The following is a 27,308-nucleotide window of genomic DNA, read 5'->3' as shown; positions in this document are numbered from 1 at the left end:
GATACTGCTTCGTCCCTCCGTCTCCCCACCGCTGTGGCCACGAGAGAATACAAGGCACAGAACAACAGTGAAGGGCCCGGCCATAGCGTAGAAACAAGGCGATCGCGCGCCCGGAAGCGCTGATTGTTTCATCGTCCAGATTGAAGTTACACGCCTGGCCAGAAATTTGTTGCCCGGCGGCTTTCTTTTACGGCCTACTTTGCTGCGCTCCAATCGCCCACTGCGCCTTGTAAGAAAGGCGCTGGACCGCTCGACGTGCACTTTCTCCGTCTTGTTGCTTCTGTGGCGCCACTCTTAAAGGTTAACATTGTCCCAAGCCGGTGCCTCTTTTTTCTCATTTGGGGCGTAGCCAATAGCCCGTAGCCCGCGCACATCGGACAAGCTGAAATTACATGGCCTAAATCCCGAAATCTGAACGGTCATATTTCTTAACAAGACGAACTGCAGGAGGCGGTATCGGTTGGTATTGGTGTCGAGAAGGTTTTCTTTTTTTTACTTTTCTCGGAGTTATTGCTTTGAAAATATACCTTTCTTTATATTTCAATAAAAATGTTAAAAGTTAACGCTGCACTCACTTTTGAGGGTAATTTTCTTTAACAGCCCCTTCTGTTAAAGCGAATGGCATGACACTAAGGCACCTGGTTATACTAGGTCAAATAATACAGGGAAAATGTCGTAAATTAGGTCGAAAACATGGACCTGCAGGCTCGACAGACAGGGGAGAGCTGCTACGGTGAACTGCAGATAGACGTGAAGGAAAACCAAGAGGTTAGCCAAGGTCCCACCCGGTTGGCTACCCTACACGAAGGGAAGGGGAAAGATAAGAAGGAAGAAGCAGAGAAAAATAACCATTGTGCGCAGACTCGAAGATGAACGTTCCCTCACGTACGTGTTCCCTGTTCATAAATGTTCACTCACAAGCGCCCGTCTAGTCCGGTTGTCACAAACAAGCGCATTAGCCATTTGCTGGCCTTGTGCGTATCAGAGTTCTTTGGCCAGAGTTCCAGGATTTTAGCTCATCTGAGGCTTAGGCAGTGAACTTGATACCTGCTTCAATCTATGTATTCAGAGATTACGCCTTCGCAGTTCCTCGTTCTCATTTCAGTCTTATAACGTTTCTTTTTATTTTTGCTTGGGAACATAAGGACAGACAATTTGGCGAGTTACTGTTAGTGAACGATGTGAAACAGCGCACAAAAAACGAAAACGATATACGAAGAGACGAGAACAAATCTTGGCTGTCTGTTTTTCACCTCTCGACGCGAGAATTTCGACGTGGGCCATACCAAAGTGGACGTTCCATTGACATATTAAGTGATCAGTGCTGCACGTTTCATGATCGTTGTTACTTATGTTTATTATTGTAAAATATTACGCTGTGTGAATGAAGAAGGTTAGCGTTAACCATAACAGCAGTTGATGAACAGCACGGCAACATTTGAGCAGCGCTGGAATTTTTGTCCAGCGCCATCGGTTGTTCCCTTCGTTATTTGCGGCGAAATTGACCCCTCGATGTGTGAACGCACTAGTAAAGGGTGGGCTAGTGTGCTTTAGCATCTTGTGTACTAAACAGTACACTAAAACATGTGTTCGTATCACCATTCTGTGAAAAGAGGTTCTGGCGATCACCATTTTTATTTAAGGAGTCCACGCTGTAGTGAGAAATCCATGGTTGGTTGAGTATGCGTATTCAAAGACGCGTAATGTTTCTTGAGGATGCACTTCCGCTACGTTAGAAGCCGTGCTCCCCTCTCTTCTTTTTTAAAGGCTTATATAAAGTACTGTGACCCCAAGCCGGTGTAACCCATTGTATTCCTGTTTTTTCTATATTCCTATTCTCAATGTCCAGTGTAGCGTGACAAACGCGTTTACTTTTCAGGTCCTTGAGCGAGTTTTTGAACAAATTTAGTGCTTCCTAGAAGGCCTTGTGCATAGTGTCACCTTAATGTAGACAAGAGAAGTTATCAATAACCATCCTGAAGGACGCCACTGACCACCGTTTCTCCCCAATTTAGCGTCAAAGAGGACGGCCTCTTGCTCAAGCGAGTAAGTCACGTTCATCTCCACCCTGTTACTTGTAATCCTCGTGGCATTGTGGTTTGGTAGAAATAATTGTATGCATGGGATAGAAGAAGCCTTCTGATGCAAGACCTGTAAATGTTTTGGTTGTGTCAAACCAAGTTATTTCTTCAAAAAGATTTTCTGACATTTCCCGATGTTCAGCTGGGCACACCGAGACGTTCCCACCTCATCGCTACCACACCCCCGACCCTCCCATAAAAATATATTTTTTTTTAAATCTGCCTACCCTTATAGCTCGCATAAAGTGTCGTGCGACGAAACCCGCCTGTCCAGCCACCTTGCTCCCCGGTCAAGTGCATGCCTCCATCTCTTCCCCAAATAAATGTCTAGCTACGCCACTGCAAGGTGTTCTTGTGCATGTAAGGCGAAAGTGACTGCTTTTTCGTATTTAATAACACAAAGTAAGGTGCGCCGCATCCAAACTTTCTTTATATTAACGCTTACGTGTATCAATGTGGAAGAAAGAAGCCTGTTGGAGCAAATGAAAATTGTCGGCACCTGCACTCACTGGAACTGTTGTGCATGTCGCCCACTGCGGTGGACATATTGTATCTTGTGAAATAAACATTCGAAAGCAGAAAAAATTCATTTCACTTTCCCTGGATTCAGGTTGATAGAAAAATAGAAGCAGCCATAGCTTGCATGTGTAATTTTTCTTCGTGCCACGCAGGGTTCCGCTGTCCGCTTGGCTGTCCATTTAAAGCGTCGGCTTCGAACACAGCCTGTGCGTCCGTGTGTTTCGTGCTCTTAGTTTCGTAACAGCCAAACTTCCACGTGCTCAGGAAGCACGAGAGGCTCGCAGGAAGAGAAACAAACTAGCTCCGGAACCGTGCTACCTCAACACAGGCGCCAACATCTCCGTTTCTTTTCGGATGCCATGCAATGCCACGGAAACCCTTATTAAAGTGTAGGTGGTCTAACTGACCTCGCTATCTCCATAGTTTTATTAATGGCATACTAAAAAAACCCCAATCATCCACTCGTGTGAGAAAATGGCGCTTGCGACTGCTGGTCGAGGCAATGGGACAGAGCCGCTGCTGGGGGAAAGGTAGCTCGCCTCGTCGCATAATGACATTCTAACATTTCGTTTGTTTTTATATCGCTCACTACTAAACTTTTAAAGCTTTTTTTGTGATGCAAACATTTGTCAGTGGCAGTTCGCTAATTCTACCCTGTAATCAATATTCTTGACTGGGCCTGATGAGAGACCATTTGAGTGTTTTCGGGAAGTTAGCACCTCCATCCACATTATATGCCTGTGGTGGTGCACGCTTTACAGGCAACAGTAAAGTATGGTTTTTTTCTAAGCCCGATGTTTCAGCCGTGCCAAGGCCCTTCGAGACATGCAAGGCGCATGTAAGCATTGCAACACACACACACACACACACGTGCGCGCAGAGAACGGCTGTGTGCCTCCGACCAAGAGGCATAATGGCGTCTCTTTACGTGAATTACTAGAAGGTTCGTGTAATGCTGTTCGTAGCACTCTACGCCAGTGGAACGATTAGTATGCCATCCTCTCAGAGATAGTCAAGGAACAGAGCTAGGGTCGGGTAGGTTAATCACGAAGATGCAAGCCGTTACGTAACACGCGAAGGCGTGCACACGTCGATCGCGTTACCAGCGACCATCACTCACGACGAGTGAGCAACAATGCGAACGACGTGGATGTTAGACTGTACATCATCGACGCGGCAACACATGTTTTCCGGGGATGGGAGAAGGGTGCGTAGAAGCAGCTCGCAATATTACACGCGGGCCGAATCGAAGCTGAGCAATGGCAACATCATGACGCCATCCGCTCGAGACAAAAAAACGAATAGAAAAAAGAACGAAGCATAAAGAGAAGGATAGCTGCATCGCGAGTCAGATGCATTTGCAAATTGGACGGCGCCGGCTGTCTCTATCGAGCGCACGTCGTGCCTGTTGTCGCCGGACGCGAGACGCGGAAACGCTGCATATGGCCACGCAGTGGCGCGAAAGGCGCCGGAGAGACGCGAAACACCGACGTGCTCGGTCGTGCGTTCACGCCAATGCTTGTTTCTCTGTCACGAAGCGAAGGCGTCGTTTCGGTGTTCACTACGCCCCGGTGCTCCGCGCGCCGTTCATTCTTTAGCACGCTCGCGACTCTGCAGCAAGGGACGCGCTGTCGGCTGCTGTTGCATTCAAATATGCCGTGTCTCACTCGCCTCGCTTCTATCGTGAGCGAGCGGCCGGCTTTTGTTTACTGTCCCGCTGTCGAGGGCTCGCGCCCTCTCTTTTGGCTCGGGAAGGCGTGTCACTTGGGATATAGCCTCGCGTTCCTCGGCTGACTGTGTCTCGCAACGATGCGAACGCACCGCGCGAAACTTGCATTACAACTTGCAAGGGGCTGCTATTTCGTCTTTCTGTGGCTGCGTTGTCGACTTTCGTTCAAGACAACGATAATGTATGCGTACCTTTCTGAAAGAATTGTAGAAGTGGCGCCCTAAACTCAGCTGGTCCCTAGGGCCTCACGAAATATATGCGCGCCGCTAGAGGACGCTAGGGGTCGTGCCGGCTTAGGGACCTTTCATACGCACGTCTAAGCACAGCGCTTCAAGGTGCGCGCGCGAAGGCTCCGTACCCCGATTTCAGTTTCAGTTTATTTCTTTAATAAGCGGATATACATGCTTACATAAGTATACAGAAGGAGGTCCCAGAGCTGGCTGAAAACCCAAGGGCGGAGTTTCCTACGAAAATTACTACAGAGAACTCTGGTGCTACTCTCTACGGAAAACGCAAGTATATGGAGGTTCAGCGAGCATGGAAAGAATGATTAGTTCATGGATTCGCCTAAATGTCGCCTTAGGCGACAAACAGATTCAAACAGATTTGTCACTTTGCAACTTGGTCGTTTTCAGCAAAATATCGCGTCGTGGTTGCACTCGTTCACCACGACTATGCATGTACGCTGAAACGTATTACCATGGTGCGTTTAGAGAGGCGTGAATTCTTGAAAATTTAGAGAAAGAAAGCGTAATAAATAATCCTACAAGAACATCTGAAGCCACAAGCACGAATGTTAGATAATTTCGTGCGCTATCCAACAATGTTCCATGGTTTCTGAATGATCTCAGCGTCAAACTCTCATCTAGCAGTTTTTGTAGGAAACTCTATATGGGGTCTAGAACACGCCATTCACGCTCAAGCGCATGTTACAGCCTAAATATGCAATGAATGTCTCAAAATATTATTTCATTCATAGAAATATGTGGCGTTCATCATATCGGTCACACGTTTTGTGCACAACGTGTAATAGGTGTACCTCAACACATGCCCTATACAGTCGGTGGCCACGAGTGTATAGGGCATGTGGCCACGCTATACGGTATAGTCATCAGTTTTCTCGACATCTTGAGCGAAATAAAAACCTGCCTCAGGCGGCTCGAGACAAGACTCGGAAATGACAACTCTTGAGCTGCGCGATTTGCGCTAACTTCGACGAACGATAAAAGTAAGCACGCCTGAACATACGTCATCAATAATGTGCAGGTACTCTCTTCCTTAGATGTGTGCTTTATGAAAACTGGTTAAATTTTCTTAATTGGCCTTCATAGTTGCGGGCGATTCGGGTCAATTTCAGCGCGACTAAAGATTCAAGGAGTGCGCCTTAACTCCTCCTGGTCACTTTTTTCTCTGGCGTTCTCTCTTTTCCCCAACACTTTGCAGCCAACCTAGACTCAGACTGGCTTACTTCCCTGCTATTCTGTCGTTCACTGTGTAGACACTTTGGATTGCTTAACTGATTCGTGGTCTGCACAGGAGAAGGGTGTCTTTCTTTTTTCTTATTCTTTGAGGGCATAGCATTCAGTACACACGTCTTCTTATCAAGGCACAACGAAATTCGATAGCGGGTACGCGACAGGTGCTGGCGAGCTGTTCAGCTGCTGAAAATTCTGCAATCGAGTTGCGCTTGCTAACAGACACGTCTGCATTCGCCTTGGCAGCCACTCATTGTCAGCACCACCTGAACTAAGTTGGCGCGGAGAATGCACCAAAAACTTCTTGCACCAGTTCTGAACCAGTGCGTTTACAGAGGCGAGTCACCTGTAGTTGGCTTTATGCTACAAAGCACAGCGCGATTTTCTTTTCATTTTGCTATTCTGGCAGCTTGAACCCACCTGATTTTTTTTTTATCCACAGATGCAGAGAACACACTCTGTTCATGTTATTTATTTTTATTATTGACTACGTCCGCCAAATCCAGATGGCGCGCAATGAAATAGGAGAGGACGCAACCATAGGTTTGCGGCTGTCCGTACTGACGACGAGCAAGTTCCAGATGGCAGCCTCTAACAAACCACGACTCGAAACGCGACTGCGAGCCAGGTGTGTCCGCGGGCCCAGTGGGCAAAAAGAACCACGAACGGGGGACGCGTGATGCCATATCGAATACGTCATTTCGCGTCTCGCTGCGAATGCCTCGCGTTTTTTATGTCCCCCTGCGTGAGCCGCCCGAAGCCAAGCGCAATATCCTTCGACCATTGCATACTTCTTACTCCCCTCAGGCTGGAAGAAAGCACATGGAAAGCAAGAAAAAGGGGGTCGAAGGGAGGCTATAATATGGCAGTATAGAAAAGACGGGGGCCAAAGCGTAAAAGCGTCGAACATAGGATAATATGTGAGGAGAAAGTGGGAACGGGGAAGCGTCAAAAAAGGATCTACGGGAGTTGAGGGAAATGCGGAGGGATCTCATAACCTTACCCGTCCAGGGGTTGGGGAGCCGCAGCGAAAGCACCTTTCTCCCGCCACTTCTACGCAGCCGCCGCCTCTGCCGGGCCAAGGTTGTTGGGTCGTCGTGGTGTGTGTTGCGACGCGGCCTACCAACGCGTTGGCCGGCTCCTGCCGTGGCTTGTTCCGGTTCCTTCCTCGCCCGGCCTTCTTTCCTGTTGTAGCCACCTTGTCTATAAGAGCTGTAGGCAGCGTCCCAACTTTCAGGGGTGGCAGCGTTTCATATTTCTGGCGCCAGCTGTTGGGTCGCTTGGCGCAACCAAGTCGGGATATACGCAGCCGGTCTCTCACCTCTCGCCGTATTGATTGTTTTTCTGGCGGCTCCCGGCTCCGCCGTGTTTATTTCTACCGATCTGGATGTTCATTCCTAACCGTGGATCGCCCCTTACATTAGGTATTTACTTCGTGTTTGTTTATCACTCTGCATCTACGTCTGGTTGGCCAGACATGTTCCTATTTCAACGAAAGCCCACGGAGGGACGGAATGCTCACGGGGGGACGGTAATGTATCGGCGCTCACGAATGACGCATGCATATTATCCGTCATGAGAGCCTGCAAGCGTTAATTTTGGCGTGCTGCAACATCTTCAATTGAATAAGTGAACTAAACTAATGAGCTTCGGATCTTACCGCAGAAGTAGGCATAATTTAGAAGAGTTAACTGCTGGGCTAGTTGGTGATCTTGCATACTGAAAAGATCTTGCGCCAAAAAACAACACACACAAGAAAGACGACGACACCACGGGCGAAAAGCACCCGTGGTGTCGTCGTCTTTCTTGTGTGTGTTGTTTTTTGGCGCAAAATCTTTTCAGTATGCAAGTAGGCATAAGCGCGTTAAATAAATGGCAGTAAATGAAACAGAAGAGTAGACCACATGCACGTGTCTTCCGGGAGTCGCAAACATGCAAACGTAACAGGAAATGAAGGCAGGTCAGGCATGGTAAGAGATAGTGCTTACGTTTGTTTGAAGTGTAGAAATGACAAAAATGAAATTTGACAAAAAGAAAGATATCTTGCGAAAGGCGGGGTCCGAGAGTACATCGTCCGCATTACGCTTGCACTCTCATGTGCAAACTTATGCACCCACGCAGATATTAAAGAATGGGGATTTGTATAGCTGCAAGAAACTGGAAGTCGAGGCCCTCGGATCCCCTTACTCTTCCAGCCAAATGCATAGCGATCGCCTCGAATATGGCAGTGTTGATGTCAAGAGGTAGCACACGAGAGTTACCGTACGAAAAAAAAAACTAAATACACTAAAAATACGCCTTATTACTTCTCCGTATATAAGCTCTAAGCAAACTTCGTGCATGTTTTTTTTTTTTTTTTTTTTTTGTTTCAAGCTTCATTTTAACGCTCGTTTCCTTGTCCTTCGTGTACTAGAAGGCCTCAAATAGTCCAATTTACCACACGAAAATGGCCGGAAGCTCAAACCGCACGAACCCTAAATCAATGTGAAGTCGTCACAGAAGTCTTTGCCTTGACAAACAAGAAAGAAAATGAACATGTGGAATGAGCCAGGCTAAAAGACCGACCGACGTGCTGTGCACTGAAAGCGAAACACTGAGATGCTCCGCGCAACCTTGTGATTGTGCAGTTCAAAAAAAATTCCTCGCTTAAAACAGAATTTATGTTTTAAAACTTTCTACATCAATTAGCACCGAAGCATATAACACAGTGCTGGTAAAGCCGTACTTTTACTTGGACCACTACATTGGCCGAATCCCTGCAACAGAAGCTAAAAGCGGGCACTCCAGCGAATGAGGCAAAAGCCAGTGAGCGGACAGACCTAAGACCGGAAGCTGTGCCATATGTGCATAAGACGAGCCACAAATTGAAAAAAAAAAGTGGCGAATAGTTACGGAGTGCCTGTCGTGTTCTCAGCTCCAAAACAGGCTGGCCCAACTGCGTCCCCGCATAATGGTCAGCTCGAAGATAGGCTGCCAAGTAAAACACGTCAAACGCTAAGTGCGTTGTGCCAACGGGGCGGTTTATGAAATCCCCTGTGTTGTGTAAAGTCCTATATAGAACAGCCCGCTGCATCAATGACCGAATGACCGAAGAAGGACTTCACTGCGCATCTTTAAGCACACTGTAAAGCCTGCCCTTGTAAGCCGGTATTTCACGATGAAGATCCTGGGCAGAAGTAAAGATAGAATGGCGCGTGAGCTATTAGAAGCGTTTCGCATAAAAGAAAGAAGTAGTGCCTGCGTAAACCAGACTTCTGTTGCTTTGTACAACGCGAAGCTTACTTTGTTTAGGTCTACCAAGTGATCTTTCCCACCCTGATAATCGCCCTCGGTTGTGTTAGGCGCGTCTCCGTGTTAGGAAGAGTATATAAACTCTTCTCGCTGTCCTTCAAATAAAGTTGTAAGTAGCGCCTGTGACGTGTTCTGTGTCTCTTCTTTGTAATTGTGCCTTCGCACTACATTATGTCGGTAAGCACGCACCAACTGGCCCATCAAGTCCTTCTACAGTACACTGTGAAAATGGAGCCACAAATTGAGTCTGAGCGTGATTTTCTTTTTTTCATTTTCGTCATAATATTAGCAGAAAGTTCATGTTCTATTTCATTTCAGGGTATCTTTGTCATCTATATACAATCTTTGTCATCTAGTATACAAACATGTAAGGCCCATGTTGTGCATATATTCTTCATGGAACAATTAAGTTTTCTCTAGAAAAATGATAAATATGCAGCAATTGTCGACAGTTTCTCATTACTAAAGATAATGTGTATTAAAACAAAAAAGTAATAAAGTACAATTGTCATGAAGGAATGCCGTCTCGAAAACATAATAAAAAATTGCCAGTAATAAGGTGAAGCAATATTTCTGTAGAAATCTGTCTTTGCATTACGCGAAGACGTATATCGCATCTCACCTGCTGCCCCTTGATTCTTCATCCAGTTTCGTTGCCATTAATTTATCATTTCTTTAATTCGATTAATAAGTACAAGTCATTTCCCCTATGCCGTCCTTGGTGTCCTTGTTTGCTGGCAGCTTCTTATGATATCACTAATAGAACTCGAGCCCTTCGGGTTTATGTCACTGATATCTTCTCGCCTGAACATGGGAGTTTCACAGGAGCTCGTTGCGTTTCGACGGTTTCTTTTTTTTTTTTTTTCGGAAACAGCTTTCTATGTGACATACGATGGGTGGGGTTGAGACACACTAGAGAGTTTTAGAATAGGGGCCGCAATAGTTTGGGGCCCCAAACAGCTTTGCGGGTGTTAGCGTTGGGGCACGTAGGAGTGAAGAGTTTTAGAATAGGGTTTTACGTTTGCGGATAGCGTCTTGCGCTGACAGCGCCACTATACGGCATCAAAGAAAAGCTATTCGAAATAATTAAATAAAATATACCATTTTATGATAGGAATAATAATTCTGACTTGCGTGTATTTGCGTTTAATTACAACTTAGAGGTTATTCTGTAAGCAGCAAATAATTAGTTGCGCTTAGTTTTGAGCAAACCAACTTTACTAGCCTTCACCAGCCAAGCTTAGCCGTGTTAGGCCTACGAGCCATAAAATCCACAATCGAATTCAAAATCAGCGGCGTCTAATGAGTCAATCTTCATAACACACGCTGGTTGGGAGAAAGCGATAACCGCAGTCACTTCTCCTAGCTTGCGAACTTCACGCGTTACCGCGAATCGAACCCAGTTTTGTGCTAGGTTAGAGCCGTCGCTTCGATGGGTGCCGCCATGTTTGCCGACGCAAAGCTTTTGGGGACGCTATTTGGGCTCCCGCTAAATCGGTGAAATAGCGTTCCCAACGCAAAACCCAAACGCAGTTTGCGTCGTGCGCATGCGCAGTGGCTTCGACGCTATTTCTTTGGGGCCCCAAAACGTTTGGGGCCCCTATTCTAAAACTCCCTACTTTGAAAAATGTGCCTGACTTGAAATCGGCCTGCGAAAGCAAAAGTAGGCACACTGCGCTGTCTCAATCCCCTGTCGATAGCTGTAGGCGTCACGGTACACTCACGAAATACCCCACGCACATGTAGCATGTCGTGAAGAACTTCCGACAGGAGTCCGCGGTAAGACTTTATATGGGCCCAAAAGGATGGCCCGTGCTTCAACGGCGCGAGGTCTGGGGAACCCCAGGTGGTCGAAAGTAATCCACAGCCCCTCCGCTCCGGCTCCCCTCGTAGCCCACTGTGCAGTTTAAACCACGCAATTTATATTTTAAAAAGCGGCTCTGTGTTGCGCGTGCCTCGATATTTCAGCAATTTGTCATTCCCGGCGCGTCACCTGCCAGACAGCTTAGGGTGGTTGGTGAGATCGACCAACAATATAGCGTAAGGACCGACGTTCGCTGGGTATGTCTGCGCTACCAAAGCCGCTGGATGAAATAAAAGTAGGCACGGCCTGCCACTTCAGGCAGGCTGCAATGGGAGCGAACGTCTTAGCCGTAATTGTATTCTCGGACGCTTCGCTGGGCCGAACGGCGCCACCTCTCGGGGACGAACGCGTCGGTTTCCACGGGCAAGGGCGTTGGAAACGCGTTTCTATGTCGATCCCAGGCAACAGTCCCCAACTGGCGGTGCCGCGACGGATGACAGCGTTTTTTTTCTTTATCTTTTTTTTCAGCGGCCGTGGCACTAGTAAGCCAATCCGAAGAAAAGGAACGAATGTGTTCTGGTGGAGTGTGAGCACCAGTAGCTCAAGTATACAAAAATCACATAAGCCGCCACAAGGTACCCAGAAAGCATTATGTAGTCGATTAGTACCTCCCTCACTTTTTTTTTCTCTCCCTCATCTCTTCTACCACTTTTTTTTTTCTTTTTCCAGTATGGCGTAGACGGCCAGAAATATCCTCTGGGTAGCCTTCATCTCTGGTCAACTTTCAGCTCTCTCTCTCTCACGCACGCGTACCACGCCGTGGTTGATGTAGACATAGTAAAGAGACGACTTGAATGGCTCTATTACTGATCTTTAATGCGATTGGCATTCTTTCGGAACTTCACACCCTCAGTAAGTGGAAGAGCGACAAAAATTGAGCAATGACCTTACACGCCTCGATAGCCCACCGTTGTCGGAGGAGGTTATTTTAGACCCTTGATGAGACGTCAAACAGAGTTTTAAGGCTTTTAAGAACATCCACGCCTTACTGACCTTTTTAAAAACGTACGGGCCTGCACTATAGGCTTTGAGTAGACCAAATTGCTTCCTATATGTTTTACATCATCCTCCTCTCGTCATCGTCATCCATCATGCTCCTAATCCTTCCCTCTTTCTTTCTTTCTTCCCCTTCCCCCAACGCAGAGTAGCTGGCTAGAGGAATGTACCTCAGGCCGACCTCGGCATTTCGTATCATTAAACTTTTCCCTGTCTCTCTCTCTAGCACCCAGTTTGTGATGTGTGCCTGACTTCTTTCGCATACCTAGGGGACCCAAGTCGTCCACCAGTATGGGCCACTAGGTATGTGTTGACTACTGTCTTGCCAAATAGACCTCATTGGTCACTGGGTACCTGTCACAGAGTAGGTGCCCGAACAGACAACTTTTGCGCTCCGTGAGTGATATAGTGTGTACCCATTCTTGGCCAGTCCCCATCCGTAATGGACACCTCCTCGTCGAGTGCGGCCGCTTGACGGATAGCCGCTGCAACGAACTTTGCAGACATAATAGTAGAGGTAGCGGGAGTAGCTACGGGATTTCGAATTGGGTGCAGTGATTGCGACAAGTTATACCTTATCGTGGTATATTTCGGCATTGTCGCTGGCAGCGAGTTGGCAGCGCCGCTTCGTGTGCCTACGCATGCGCCCGTAAGGTCTCGCGATTTCCGGATGGCATGGGGACATGGCATTCGGTATTCAACAATTATCGGAAAGCTCATCATAACGTAGAAAACATGACATCATTATTTGCACACCCATCATAACAAAGATTGCTAATCGCATTAACGTCGCCAATCAACTCCAAAGAATAAATCGATCGCAGTTTTATTTTTATTTTTTTGTAATCGTTGTATTTTTTCATGCCCTCCACAAGCAGCTATGGCGCTTGGTTAAATAAAGAAGGCCAGTTGAAGTTAAATTCGCTATATTTAACAATCTGCGATGGTTGTAGCAAAAGCAGTTGATACGTACAGGCTCGAACCTGTATGCGCTGAACCTATATTTGTTACGACAGACACCGACAGGAGAATCCAGAGATACCGAAGCGAGCCCAGCGTCCATAACACACCTCGTTGTAAAAATCCCTTCCTCTCGACACGTTCTGCACGAGTATGCATGTGCTTCCGCTAAGGGACGCTGGTGGTCATGAAGTATCGTTAAAGCCCCCAAAATAGGGGCTTTAGACGCAGCAGTGGCGGGAATCGCCATTAATCCTTTCGTCGAGGTGTGTCGTCAGCGTAACGACCTCGTCACCATGGTGGGGAATCCAGTCAAATGCGGGGAAGCCGGAGTGCAAGGAAGAGGAAGGGGACCTTGAGATGGCGAAAAATGCTTGAAAAAGACGAAGACTGTACAGGCGAAGCAATAATGTATGAGCGGAAGGCGTTTCGCGATGACCGCGAACAAGTTGCTGTATAACGTAGCGTCGCGAAACGAGCTTGGTCGGCATCGGAGAGATGACCGCGGCTTTTTTTTTTTTCTGTTTAGCGATACTTCGCAAGACGGTGACGACGAAACACGTTGCATTTTTTTTTTTTTCTCAAGGAGTCCTCGTTTGCCGTCTCTGGATGATCGCCGCGAGGAAGCATCAGAGCTGCGACGAATGGATAAAAAAATTTGAAGGGGGGCAATTTTTTTATGTTCCTTTTCTCGTTGCGCGATAGGCTCATTGATAAAGTTTTAAAATATGTCTCAATGGTCGAATAGACATCCGGATACAAAGGGCAGTGCTGTTTGAAGGGTTATGTTTGATGCGAATATACCGCTCATGGCACAAGGCGAATTCTGCACTGCTGCCTTTCGTTGATGCGTCTAGTTCCTGAAAATTACCCTCGGCTAAATCTTTTTCGTTATTTTTTTTGTCGGTGCGCTGATGCGTATACGAGGACTTCGTGAATATGCTTGTGGTTAGTCCTGTTTGCAATGCTGCAGAGACATTTGTACATCAATACGGGTTCTATAGTTGGTGCTCGTCGCTAGGTGAACACCAACGCGAATGCTTCCTCTTCTTTTTTTTTCAAGGCAGTAAAATTGCACGCTCACGTGCCTGCCGACCTTCCTGTCATAAATAACTGAACTTCTTTATGAATCTGACATCTCTTATGATGTAGTCTGCAAAGCAAAGAAGATGTAAAGAAAGTCTGCTGATGAGTTAAGCTCAAGTCGGCCGCTACTTTCTTTTATTCAAGTGACTTGCCGCAACTATAGCTATATTTTTTAACAGCCCATCTCGTATTTTCTTATTATTACTTTCTTATATCCTGTGCAGCGTTTTGACTTTTCTTTTGTTCCTCTCCCTGTTCTACACCGAAGTTATTGTTCTAGTGTCGCGCCTTCTCTTTATTTCTTTTCTTTTTTGTCACCTGACTCATTTATATAGATACACTGATGCCACCACTGGAGTACATGCGGATCGTCGTTCTCTCCAGACATGACAGATTCTACTTAATTCAAGACGTCCCATAAAACGCCGACAGCCTAATTCGGAAGTCAATGCATATTAGAAAAGAAAAACAGAGCGCGGACTAAAGTGCTAAAGTGCTGTGGTCAAAAGGGTTAGGAAAAGCATCGGATTCCACAGGGAAGCCTCGCTCACACCTTCTAACCCTCTTGACGGCGCCATTTTTCTCGCCGTTCTAGACCGGGATAGTGTAACGATTGTATTCCAATTCTATGCCTTTCCGCGTTTCGCCCGTGATCCGTGTTCATTCTATCACCGGAATGGGCCGACCGGCAACGGTGAATGTAATGAAGCAATAAAATCGTGCTAAAAGAATCCTTGCGTTATGACGGCCCTGCTTTTCTTTTGGTAGTATCGAATAACGACGCAGAAATCACGTACTCCGACGCTTTCTCATCCGAATCTGCCGAGCGCGATTCTTTCAGTTCTCAAGCCTTAATTTCGCTCCCACGGCGTCACTGACCGCATAGCCTGTCATGATTCATCGGGATTCAGCCTGTATGACATTACCAGAAAATAAGTACACCCACCAGCTTGTAGAGGAATGAATTCCCCCAACTCCAAGTACGCTTATTCTCACCCACAGCTCGGACAACGGCTCATCGCATCAGTCACGTGTGCAAAACGACATGCTTCTTTTCTTTTCTTTTTTAGACTGTTTATTCGCAAGCGCATATTTAAAAAAAGTATGAGGGACCATTCCACTCTGTCGAGGTGGATGACCACCGAAGCTGCAGCACCTCCCACAGGCTTAGACAAGGGTACATGCATACATTTCCATCATATGGTAATGGTAGTGACGATAGCTTTGTGATTACTGTGATATACAATAAGTGGTTCGGTTGCAACCTCAGACAGATTTCTGGTCAAATTTAAATCCTTACACGACCGTCGTTGAGTAGTTGAGCGATTTGGATCGGTGTGGCGCTCCAAACCAAACTTTTCTAGCACCAATTGAGTGAACCATTTCTTGTCTGGTTGTGAAATGTCCACATTGAAGTAACCAACGATGATCACAGGGGTCGTGTCCTCGCGGCTAACCCATGCAAAGTGCGTGGTCATGAACTTCTCGATATCGCACTTGCGCGTACCTGGAAATATACACGCAGTGAATGTCACAATTCCGTTTTTCGTTCGTACAACACGAACGTCCCTACAGTCGTGCCATCGTCCCCTTGGGACTCAAGGGCTTATGGGTGTACATACATTTTATGCTTTGCGTGTATGGCAGTGCCTCCTGCTCATGAGTCCATGTGCTGTTCGCAAACGAGTCCAGTATACCCATCGACATGAAACAATGCATCTTGATTTATTATTATTATTATTATTATTATTATTATTATTATTATTATTATTATTATTATTATTATTATTATTATTGTTATTATTATTATCATTATTAATTTTATTATTATTATTATTATTAGTAGTAGTAGTAGTAGTAGTAGTAGTAGTAGTAGTATTGGCGGAGGGCTTGAAACCTGAAATCCCGCTGCGGGTCGCCCCGATATTACACTATCCCCGGGAGCGGCCCACGCTCGTCTTTTCTTTTATTATTGTTATTGTTGACGCACAAACAAGAAATATGCAGGGAACCCCAGCAGTACACAGCTTCGCCGTAAAATACTCGCTCTTGAAAGAAGTACCCTTCGCTTCTCGTTCATTAAAATTTCGCCACAGTTCCGTTCAACGGGTCGAACACCTCTTCACGCCAGTACTGCAGTACATGGACAAAACAAGGGCAGTCCAGGCGAACGCAACTCCGTTGAACGATCTACACGTCGATGTAAATCACGGGGAGCCTTCTTCGCAAACAGGGTCGTTGTAAAATTATATGTATCTATCATACACCACAACACACCGTGATTGACCGGTTTCTGTACCTCTTCAAAACTGACGCATTGGTGGGCACTTCAGGATACACTCTTGCTGCTTCAAGAATCGGAGTAAGACGTAGATACACCGAGCTTGAGAAGCTTTCGATCACTACAGTTTGCACAAAAACTGCCGAACGAATCCGCCACACATTTTGCTTCACGGTACAGATCCAGCGAGTTGCACAAGCTTTCGATCACTGTACTTTGTACAACGCTTGCAGAAAAACATTTCCTGTGTACCTGATACATCAAGAGTAAGAGCAATAAAAAAATGCAGCACCTCTGCTTCGCAAACAATAATATCAGGTAGATCAGAGAGCCTACCAATCTCTCGGAAGCATGCGATGCACGCGATACGCGCAAGGGAGAATTACCGAACAACCATGTGGCAATGTACGTAAAATACAAGCGAGACTTGAAAGACTGCTCAGCGTATCACTTCTCCTTGGGGATAAGAGGCAAAGAAATACGTCCGCTATGACCGGCCAGCTAGCCGAAGAAAAAAATCCCTCTTCTTCCAAGAGGGCCATTTCATCCTGGCATCATGCTCTCTTTTCATCGTATCCTCTTCGTTTTCTTTTTTCCCCACTCCCCCGACCACAGCGTCGACATCTCTATATAGCGCGCGTACCCAACCGCACGCTCACTCGCACGCCACATGAAAGGCCTGCTCGGCCAAGAAAGCTCTCGATGCCGACGGGCCGCCTCGAGCCATCTTTCGCGAGAAGCGTCGCAGAGTGTTTGGCGAGCCTAGGATACACACAACGCCGGCGGCAGGCCTGCGCAGCAGCTGTATTCAAACACGCTAGGCTATACCGAGCACTCCTTCGCCCACGCGTATATACGCTTCCGCGCACGCACACACGCCCACTAACACTCACAAGCACGAGCGAACGCAGGAGTGCAAACACCGCCGGGCCGTCGTTTACAGCCGAGTGCGAGACTGCAGAGCGCCTCTTGCGGCGTGACAATGGGAGGGAGGAAGGCAAACCGGCGGCTCCCGCAGATTCGCAAACGGCCGGAGAGTTTTAGGGGATGGAAAGGAGTAGGAGGAAGCCGGTTGTTTGCTCTCAGCTTCGTTGCGGCTATTAACTGGCTGCTCAAACATTGCCCCTGCGGCAGACAGTGAGGGATCAAAGTCCCTCTTCTTTTTCTTTTTCTTTTTATCCCTTTGCGCTTCGTGGCGGTACTGACGAAAGCCATCGTTTTACGCCCGCCACGCTAGTACACACGTATACTAACCATGAGGCCTTGCTTTCAACGAAAGTTGGAGCTCACGCGCCTCTACTTCCTGCTGTGTCATGCTATAGGGGGAAGCAGGCCAGGGTGGGCGGAAGGGCTTTGTAAAAGCGTATATCAGTTATAATCAAATTTGGAGTGCGGTTATTCTGATGTCTTTCGCTGTATGTAGAGTGCACGAGTAAACATGTGAGGGAGCATCATCTGCGTCGTCGCACTACCCTTGCTCTTTCTGGGTCTTATTTTTTTATTCGTGAGCTCCTCTTCGGGACTTCTGACATTTTGGATCTCAAATATTGGCAATTAAACTAACGAGAAGAATCAATCACTCTTGGGGTTCCAGAGCTCTGTGTTATGCTGCACAGTGGATTATCATTGATGCCGAAAAGGAGGCCGGTACGTATGCCTGCAGGCAGTTTAAGTGCTTCTGAAACAACACCTAACCCAACGCGGTTAGAATTTTCTCAAAGCTTTTGTTAGACAGTCAAGTGCAGGGTAAATTTTTGAGGACTCGTACGAATGTCGCCCCAGAAATTATCACGGTCTAACCAGCATAAAAGGCAAAATTTACCCAGAATTCGCACGATTACGCATGCAGTAACAAAGTTGTTGTTGTTGTTGTTGTTGTTGTTGTTGTTGTTGTTGTTGTTGTTGTTGTTGTTGTTGTTGTTGTTGTTGTCCTGAGTGGCCGTGGCACATACCCACAGTGGGGGATTGGCCATGAATCGGGTGAGTGGTGGTGGTGGTGGTGGTGGTGGTGGTGGTGGTGGTGGTCGTCGTCGTCGTCGTCGTCGTCTTAACACGTGGCTCATACCCACGAGCGGGACTGGCCACGCTATGTATAACTACACAGTAAAAAAAATTCTCAACGCACTCTGTGCACGCCCTCACAGCCTTTCTCGCATTTTTTTTTTATTATTGGTCATGTTTTAGGGGAACATGGGAGTAAAAGAAGAAGTACGGTTAAGCGAGCGTGTCTTTATACGCCTTGTAGGAGTTGAGGAGGACGTCAGGATGAAAACTGGAGGAGGTTTATTTCCATTATTTACAGTGAGAGTCAAGTAACAGTCTTAGAGTCATTACGGGCCGGCATCAACTCGGACGCTGCGGCCCGTCGCAAGAAGTTCGAAAGAGATGAATCAAGGAATGCTCTAGGAATGCTCCTGGTCTGCGTCTTTTAAGCCCTTCATTGTCTCGAAGACACGTCACGTTCGGCCAATGGGAGAGCCCGCTCAGGTGACGCCATTTTCAGCCATTCGGCGAGCCCGCTCGGGTGTCGTCATTTTCGGCCAATGGTAGGCGCCCGTGCGATGGAGTCACACCCGGCGAAGAGAGTCGCTGCTCGTGTGTTTGTCCGAAGGCTTTCTTCTCCTTGCGGTCTTGCCTTGCTGACTTGCAATGCACCGTCACTTTCGGGAAGAGTCAAGCAGTGAATAGCTCCACCGGCTGCACACGAAGTGGGGTCCGCCAACTTGTTTGCACGTGCCGTGCCTCAGGAATGTGGTATCCGTGCTTCTGCGCTCCTTAATTAGCTGTGGTGCGATTCGATGTGGTCTGGGGAACTCGAAGTAGGCTCAGGAAACGGTCCCGTATCTAACAGCCTTTATACATGATCCACACTCCTTTTTTCTTGCTCATTGGCCAAGTTTTCACACTTCACAGGTCGTTTTTGTACAAAAGCAATTAGATAGTCTAAATATGAACATTCGAGAGTTAATTCCATCAACTGAATCAAAACAGAATATTAAGATTGAATTTGATTACATCTTCCCCCGGAAACATGTTTCAATCAGTCAGGTTCTTAAATAACCTGTTGCTAGATTACCTTACACACGTACAAACAAATAATAGCTACAGACGCTCCAGTGAACAAAGGTAAGACGGGCGTAGGCATCTTCTCGCTTTCGCTTGGCTGGTCTTTCTCTCTGAGCCAGATTTCATCCCCGTTTTTGAAGCCGAGCTTTCGGCATTGATTCTAGCGCTGAGAAAACTCTCTTTGAAAAGCTATCAGTACTGCTATTATAACAGATGTCCTTTCTGTCTGTACTACGCTTACAGCTCCATCCAATTCACTAACTATAAAGACGTTTCTGACGTTAGTTCCTCCACAGTTGAATTTTGTCAAGCTATTATGCGTACCAGGTCACTGTGGATTACATTTAATTGAAACGACAGATTCATTAGCTCGAACATCCCTGAGTGGACCGATACTGTCGGCTCTTTTAGAAGTGGCGCACATAACAGTGATTAGATATCGAAAATATTCAATTCGTAGAGATGGATGGATGGATGGATGGATGGATGGATGGATGGATGGATGGATGGATGGATGGATGGATGGATGGATGGATGGATGGATGGATGGATGGATGGATGGATGGATGGATGGATGGATGGATGGACTGACGGACGGACGGACGGACGGACGGACGGACGGACGGACGGATGGATGGATGGATGGATGGATGGATGGATGGATGGACGGACGGACGGACGGACGGATGGACGGATGGACGGATGGACGGATGGATGGATGGATGGATGGATGGATGGATGGATGGATGGATCGAGCGGGCTACTCCCACCTTGGGACCGGGAGTTTTAACTCCCTGGCCGCATCCTGGGCTCGCTGGACGGCCCAGAGCAGCTCCGCCTCAAATATCCGTAGGAAATCTAGTGGTGTCCATCAAGGCAATCGGGGAGAGAGAGAGAGAGATGGCGAAGAGAGGAAAGGCAAGGAGGTCGACAAGACGAGCGTCCGGTTTGCTATCCTACACCGGGGGAAGGAAAAGGGCGAACAGAAAGAGGAAAGTGGGATAGAGGGAAAACTGTGTGTGCACGCAGCCAAGCGCCTGGAAATCCGTCAAATCCAAGCAAGGGCCCTGCCGATATGTTAGTCTATATTGCGCTGCCGTGTCCCCCCATTAAACCTATATTTACACAGGACTGGTCTCGCGATATCGCCCTGTGTCAATACTGCCAAAAAACAGAATCCCTAGATCACTATGTTTTGTTATGTCGCTGGTATAAATTATTGAGAAAAAGATTTCTAGAAATTCCGCTTGCTAAATTAGTGTTAACGTTAACATCATAAATAATACTAACCTTCGGAGCGTCAGTTCTCGGTTTTAGCCACAGGGATGTTTTTGGTGCCGGTTGCGGCTAGTGTACACTTTTCAATCTTTTTTTTATCTGATATACAATACTTCAAACATTAAGTAACAGTTCAAGCACACAATTCTTGGCCAATCCCTCAGTGTAGGTGCGAGTCATAGTATAAGGTCATAATCATCATCATCATCGAGCGTGCCTGTCGACGTCCTTTTATCCTTTCGAAAAAAGTTGTTCCTTTAAATGAGTATATACCCATTTAAAGTATATACGTGGCGACGGCCACGAATATCCAGGTAATCGATTCGGAGCTTGAATCTAAATGACGTTATAATGGCAACGAGTCAAAAGCAGAGTTCGCAGCTCGAGTCACGTTTAGCCCGCGGTCTTCATTGTTGGTGCTGACTCTGTCTTCATTCGGTGCTCGCCGCCTAAATTAAGCGAAATAACCGTGTGTTCTTCTTCTCCGGCGAGCTTCGCAGAGCCCAGCCTTTTTGTTGTTGATGATTATGACGACGATGACGATGATGATGATGATGATGATGATGATGATGACCTTAAAGTCTGGCACATACCGACTCCCGGGGATTGGCCAAGAGTTGGGCAGATTTTACACAGGAATAAATTTAGAAATCCGTAATTTCGAGCAAAAAATCAAAGCGAGTAAAATCCAAGACGATTTAGTAAGCAGACAGACGTTCTTGTCGCTGGCTCGTTCTCGTCTTCGTCTTCGCTGCGCGATCGGCGCTCGCGGCTGCGTTCGGAGCGACTCACTCGCTCTCGTTGGCCGGGTCGTCCCCGCCGAAGATCGTCCAGCTGAGGAACGGATCACACGACTCGTGAGGATGCCGTCGCTCGGCGCGCCGCTTTTTCGCTTTCTCCTCGTTCTCACTGCGGCGGCTTTCGTCGGCGGGGCCGGCAACGAGGCCGGCGCTCACTCTGCTCACGGTCAGTGCACTTGGACATTCGCTGCGGTAGGACAGCAAAGCAGTTATAATATGTAGTGAGGGTCCTTTTTCAGCGCCGAAGTCGACCACTTCCGAAAAACATTAAACTCGGCTCGACGAGGTAAATAGGAACCGAGGATCCCGATTTTAGTTCATCGCAACCGTATCCGTTTATTTCTTTTTCGTATCCGTCGTCATCCGTAGGCGCAGGTTCAGGCGTAGTAGACAGTGACGGGGCGTGTTAGGTATTTCCAAGGTTGCACGGTAGCTGCTTATAGGGGGCCCTACACAGGCAGTTGCACGCAAGCGAACGCACAGCTTCCTCGAATGTCTGCCTGCGGCGCTCAGAACCGACAGACATAGTTTCCTACAATCACTGAAGGGAACTCTGGCCCTGCTATCGTTCAGCCACCGCGGTAATTATGGGTTGTACATGGATTTGTCTGATTTTCGTGCTTGTGGATTCAGATGCTCTTGTGGCTTCGTTGATTACGCTTTCATCTGGACCTAAATTGACTTAAATTTCTAAGCAATTAATACTTTTTAATTCAGAAGGTGATAAGAATATGCAATCACGCATAATCGCTGCTAATCGCAGTGGTTCCGTTTGTCCGCGCGTCCGTGGCGTAATAGTTTCAATAGCGGGCCTCAGTGCTAGAGGTCCTGTGTTCGAATCCTGCCGTCGGACAATTTTAATAACGCCTATTTAATTATTTGTAGCGCATTAGTTTCCTAAAATTATAAGTTTGCGAAGCCATTTTAAGCCAGAAAAACGAAGTTTACGCAAACCCATGTACTATTCCCATGATGTCTGAACTATTCTGCTTGCAGTTCGTGTAGACACTAGCGCCACAGGTTCTTTTAGTAATTGCATGAAACTCTATATGCCGACAGACAGCCACCCTTACGTGTGTTCTAGACTGTACAAAGGTTTGCTTGCTAGGAATTTGCCAACAAATTAGACAGTGAAGCCAAGGAAAAGATAAGTGAAAGTTAAGGGTGATTTTAAAGGCAATGAAACTGGACGAAGAGATAACTGGCCGCTAGTTCAGTGTACTAATTCTAGTACGCTGTACCGCTAGTGGAAGCCGAACCCACACCTTACACATGCGATGCTACTGTCGCGGCTAGCCTTTCGTCCAATTCATTGGACATTTGCTTAAGTGTGCTAGATCTGGCCCTGGAAGCGTTAGGTAGTTCCGCTCATGGCCATGGCGGTGGTTATGGCACATTTTTTTTTATTTCCTATGTTTGTTTTTTGTGCCTGCGGATATATATCAAGTACTTTTATTTAAATAAAGACCCTGTTTTCATGAATAACTTTTGAATCTTTATCTTTTTGCGGACAAACCAGGAATGCATTCTTGCTTCTCGTAAGCGAACGTCAAATATCAACGACTTGAGGTCCCTGTCAGTAGTGTCTGCCGCTTGAAACATTAGGGGAGAGGCGGTAGGGCGTTCTGTATTTTTATATAGAAATGGAGGCCTGTTTACTATCAGGGTAGGCGCGGGAGTTTTTTCTCAGATGGAACCCACTTTGCGCGTGCGTCAGTGTGGGCGTAACATTAAGGCGAATCGAAAGATATGTAACGTCACGTGTGTTTTTACCAACTAACGTAAAAAATAAACATGTAAATAATATGTGCCAAATATATCTAATTTCCCGAGTATCGACTTGTACAACATAAGCGCGAGACGGAAAATGACTAAATTAATCAGGGAGAGGTGCGCACGTTTAAGCACGTACCTCTAAACTGTGGTTCGCAATTGTTCACGTACTCATTTAGTTTTGCAAATAGTAATGTATAAATCTGTTATTGCAGCGTTACGATGCGCTCCACACTTCCCGTGTACCGTTTCAAGTTTGTAAAAAGTGCAACACGCTGAAGAATACATGCTTCTTATGTGCGGACTTAGTCTGGTCAATTAACAAGCGCTGTGGGCTTAGAATTACCAAAAAAGCTATCATGTAATGAGGACATCGGATGCAGTATCTAGGTGTGCATGCATGTATGTATGTATGTATGTATGTATGTATGTATATATGTATGTATGTATGTATGTATGTATGTATGTATGTATGTATGTATGTATGTATGTATATATGTATGTATGTATGTATGTATGTATGTATGTATGTATGTATGTATGTATGTATGTATGTATGTATGTATGTATGTATGTATGTATGTAGCACTGAGGACCATTTTTAATCAGTGGGAGAACTCGACCTTGACCCAGCGTGGCACACGATAATGAACGTACACAGGTAACAAAGACAAACATATACAGATGAGGAGGAAGTGCATAATAAATGCCCAAAGTATGTATGACTTTTCACCCTTCGGTGCTTTAGTCGGGCGCACAAACATCTGCACGTAGGCGTTTTAAAGCTTTTAGCTTACTTTGAGAACTAACCGCGATTCTCGACTGTCAAACCGTTTTCGTGGGTCGATCCCAAAAACAGTGGCAGTCTAACACAGCGGCAAAAACCGTACGGTGACAACGGTGTTACTGGTACCACCCTTCTACCGCTGGTACCCGAAAGGAGAGTTCTCGCATTCCACCCTCGCGGTAGCTGGCGTTTTGAGACGATGTCGTCGAGGCGTTGTGCCTCCGGTCTAAAAATACACGCACGGTCGTTTGAGACACTGCACCTCTGATCACTGACACTGCACGGAGATACGAACTGGTCCTTGAGGAAGTGGCGCTCGAAGTAGTGGTTGGCTTCCGCCTACAGATAAGGCACGGTGGTTAAGGGAACGCCACCCACAACATTTACTGCAACATAGTGCGGCAAATAACCACATCTCAAAGCATGTTAAAGGCATTCTTGGACAGCCAGCTTGGTTGGTTCTTCATAAATATTACATTGGTTCGTTCCGGACATAAATGTGAACGCTATGTGGCGCGGTATTGAACTCGTGACCTCGCAGTCGGCGACTGAATGCCATTGATTCGTCGTAACACGCAAGCTTCGAGCCATACCCGTCTGTTTTGGCGATTGAACCAATTAGCCTCCGGCAGCTTTGTCACCCCTTTTTCGGCTTGTCTACTTGCAGGTGCAGACATAGAAGCCCTTCTCGGTGGTCATGGTGCGAGCTTCCCGATCTGGAAGATCTTCGGAATCGAACTGCCGAGGCGGAAGGGAGTAGAGGTCTCCTCTTTCAAGGTCCACGTCGACACCTCCGTGAGCTCGAAACGGCCGAAGAAGCGTGCCCGCACCGACAGTGGAGCCCCGGAACGCAAGCACCGCAGGGGAACGCGCGCGCGACGTCCGCCGTACGTCGTCGTGGAGTCCACGAGCAACGGCGAGGTTCTCGGCAAGTCCCTGCTGCGGAATCACTTCTTCCACGACCTCTTCAAGTTGCAGGGCGCCCCCGCTGGCGAGAACATCAGCGTCGTGGGTCCCCAGTACGTCGTGAACAACGGTGTCGGCCAGAAGAACAAGAGCGTCAATCCCCTCATCGTCATTGTTCGCCGGCGCTCGGCGCGAAACGAGTCCGAGAGAGCTGCGGAGAGCGCCGCTGCGTCGAGGTTGCTCGGCGCCAAGGGGGGTGAGCTGCACGTACTGGAAGGCCACGAGTCAAGGAACGAAATGGGAAGCCGCCAGAGGGCGTCTGCCGAAGCGGCCATCAACGTCATCAGGAAGGTCATCCTGAAGAAGATGCTGTCTTCGAGCCGCTCGGTCGGCGACAGGTCGAAGCCCTGCAAGAACGGCTCTGCTCTGACCGCCGCGATCATCTCGCCGGCGCTGTTGTTTTCGCGTACGCAGCATTTTCCTCCGGTCTTCTTCGAAGAAAGCAGCAAGGGCGGCTACAGGGACGCCGCGCCGGTTCTGCCCAAGATCGAGGTTTCCTACGAGTTCCAGGAGGTCAAGTACGAGGGCGGCATTGAGTCCGGAGCAGGCTCGGCGGCGGATCTACTCTTCCCTGCCTCGCCGTACGACCGCCGACCTCCGGACGCGACGGCTGTCTACGGAGCGGTCCTGGCGATCAGCATGCTAGCGCTCCCGATCACCATCATGGGCCTACTCCGAGTGCTCAGTCGTTACCCGAGAGCGACGACGGGCACCAAGAAGACGATATTCAGGTTGCCCTGCGAAGCACCCGCATACGCTCCCGAACCCGAGCCTAACACCAAGGACCTGAACATCACAGGATCTCTGCTAGAAGATCCCATCTCCATCACGGTCAACAGCTACTATCCCGCAACGGCACGGCCAGGTTTAATGCAGCCGCCCAAGCAGACCACCGTATAAAATTGAGCGAGAGAGAGTGAGAAGGGGTGAAGAAAATAGAGAAAGCGGTTTCTTTGAGCAGTTTTCTTTTTTTTTATCGGCCATATTTATCACCGATGAGTTCCGGGATATATTTTTTTCTTTCTCTTTTCCATTAGGTAAATGGTTGGTGGGTTTGAGTAGCCGCTAAAAGCTTCACCAAAAGGACTGAAAGCATGAAGAGTTGCACCGTAAACGAAGAAAAAATTGACCAGTGCTAGTGGTTTTTCTTTTCTTTTTGTAATAAAAAAAAAGCCAGTCTCGTTAACTTTGCCTGAAAAAGTAAAAATAATGAAGCTAGAATGGTTTCTTGCTGGGCTAGTTAGTTCATTGCAACTCATGTAATGGCGCGAAAAAGTAAGGAAATGACGGTATAGTAGAGACAGTGAAAAGAGCGCCATTTTCACACTGTCTCTATCGTCGTCAAGTTCTTACTTTTTTCGCGTTGTTACGTAAGTTGCAATGAAGACTCTTTCAGTATGGTATGCATTGTATATAAACTAGCACTAGCAAAGTACATGTTACGTGGGTATACGAAATTGGGTCGTCATAATCACCGGCAGCAGTCGCCTCGGCGAGAGAGAACAGTCCATCTCGTAGATTTGGAACTGTGTCCTGGGTGCGCAGAACTCAACTTGCCAGCTGCAAATGTCCTCATTGTCTTCTCTCGCACTTTGCTTGCTTGGCTACTGCTTGTGCCATAGCGCTTAACCACAACGGGAGATTGGCGAAGAAGCCGGTGGTTAAAGAGGAGGGGACAGAAAACTAAGTAGTCGAGGAAGGGTTTCAGAGAGAGAGAGAGAGTGAACTTTAATGAGCACCAGCAGTTCAGTCGGCTGGGCCTAGGCCTCCCACGATGGGACGTCGAGGTCTTGCCTCTTCACCGCTTCGTAGGCCTGCTGGGTACAAAAAATAAGTTGCTACATAAAACCTGGACACATAATGTCGCTTCACAGGCACCTCTAATGTTCACCGATCCCTTAATGGAATGGAGAATTACATTTACTGAATTCTTTGATCTAGGTTCTTTTCTTTGATATAGCAATTTCACTGTGTACTAATTGGTGTGTGCCCGTTTATTGGCCATTCCTCCAGAGTGAGCATACGTCCCACTACTGCTCCAAATAAAAGTCATCAAACCAAACCAAACCAGTTTTTATATCGCATCAAATAGACATAACCATTATACATGCCTTCGCTTCACACTGATTCCAGCATGTACGCTGGACCTGCACCTATCAACAGGACCGCATTTACAAGTTATCAAATGACAATCAGGTGGACCGAAGGCCGAAAAGAAGGAAGAGTCTTGGAAAGGAATATATATATATATATATATATATATATATATATATATATATATATATAATGTGTGTGTTACGATATAACATGTCCACTGTAAAACTAAGCGCGAATAAATGACACGCGCTCCTGCGAA

The 27,308-nt window shown here is 47.1% G+C and overlaps 1 protein-coding gene across 1 annotated transcript; it reads left to right on the top strand.

The window, feature by feature from the left end:
• The first annotated feature begins 21,385 nt into the window (after positions 1 to 21,385).
• On the top strand, positions 21,386 to 26,138 carry LOC129387552 (uncharacterized). Its single transcript, XM_055076603.1, has 2 exons — positions 21,386 to 21,592; positions 24,654 to 26,138. Exons 1-2 carry the CDS (start codon positions 21,490 to 21,492, stop codon positions 25,850 to 25,852), a joined length of 1,302 nt encoding a protein of 433 aa, XP_054932578.1. The 5' UTR covers positions 21,386 to 21,489; the 3' UTR covers positions 25,853 to 26,138.
• Positions 26,139 to 27,308: the final 1,170 nt, after the last annotated feature.

Source organism: Dermacentor andersoni, chromosome 3, assembly GCF_023375885.2.
Source record: "Dermacentor andersoni chromosome 3, qqDerAnde1_hic_scaffold, whole genome shotgun sequence".
NCBI lineage: Eukaryota > Metazoa > Arthropoda > Arachnida > Ixodida > Ixodidae > Dermacentor > Dermacentor andersoni.
This window is presented reverse-complemented; position numbering and strand designations above follow the sequence as displayed.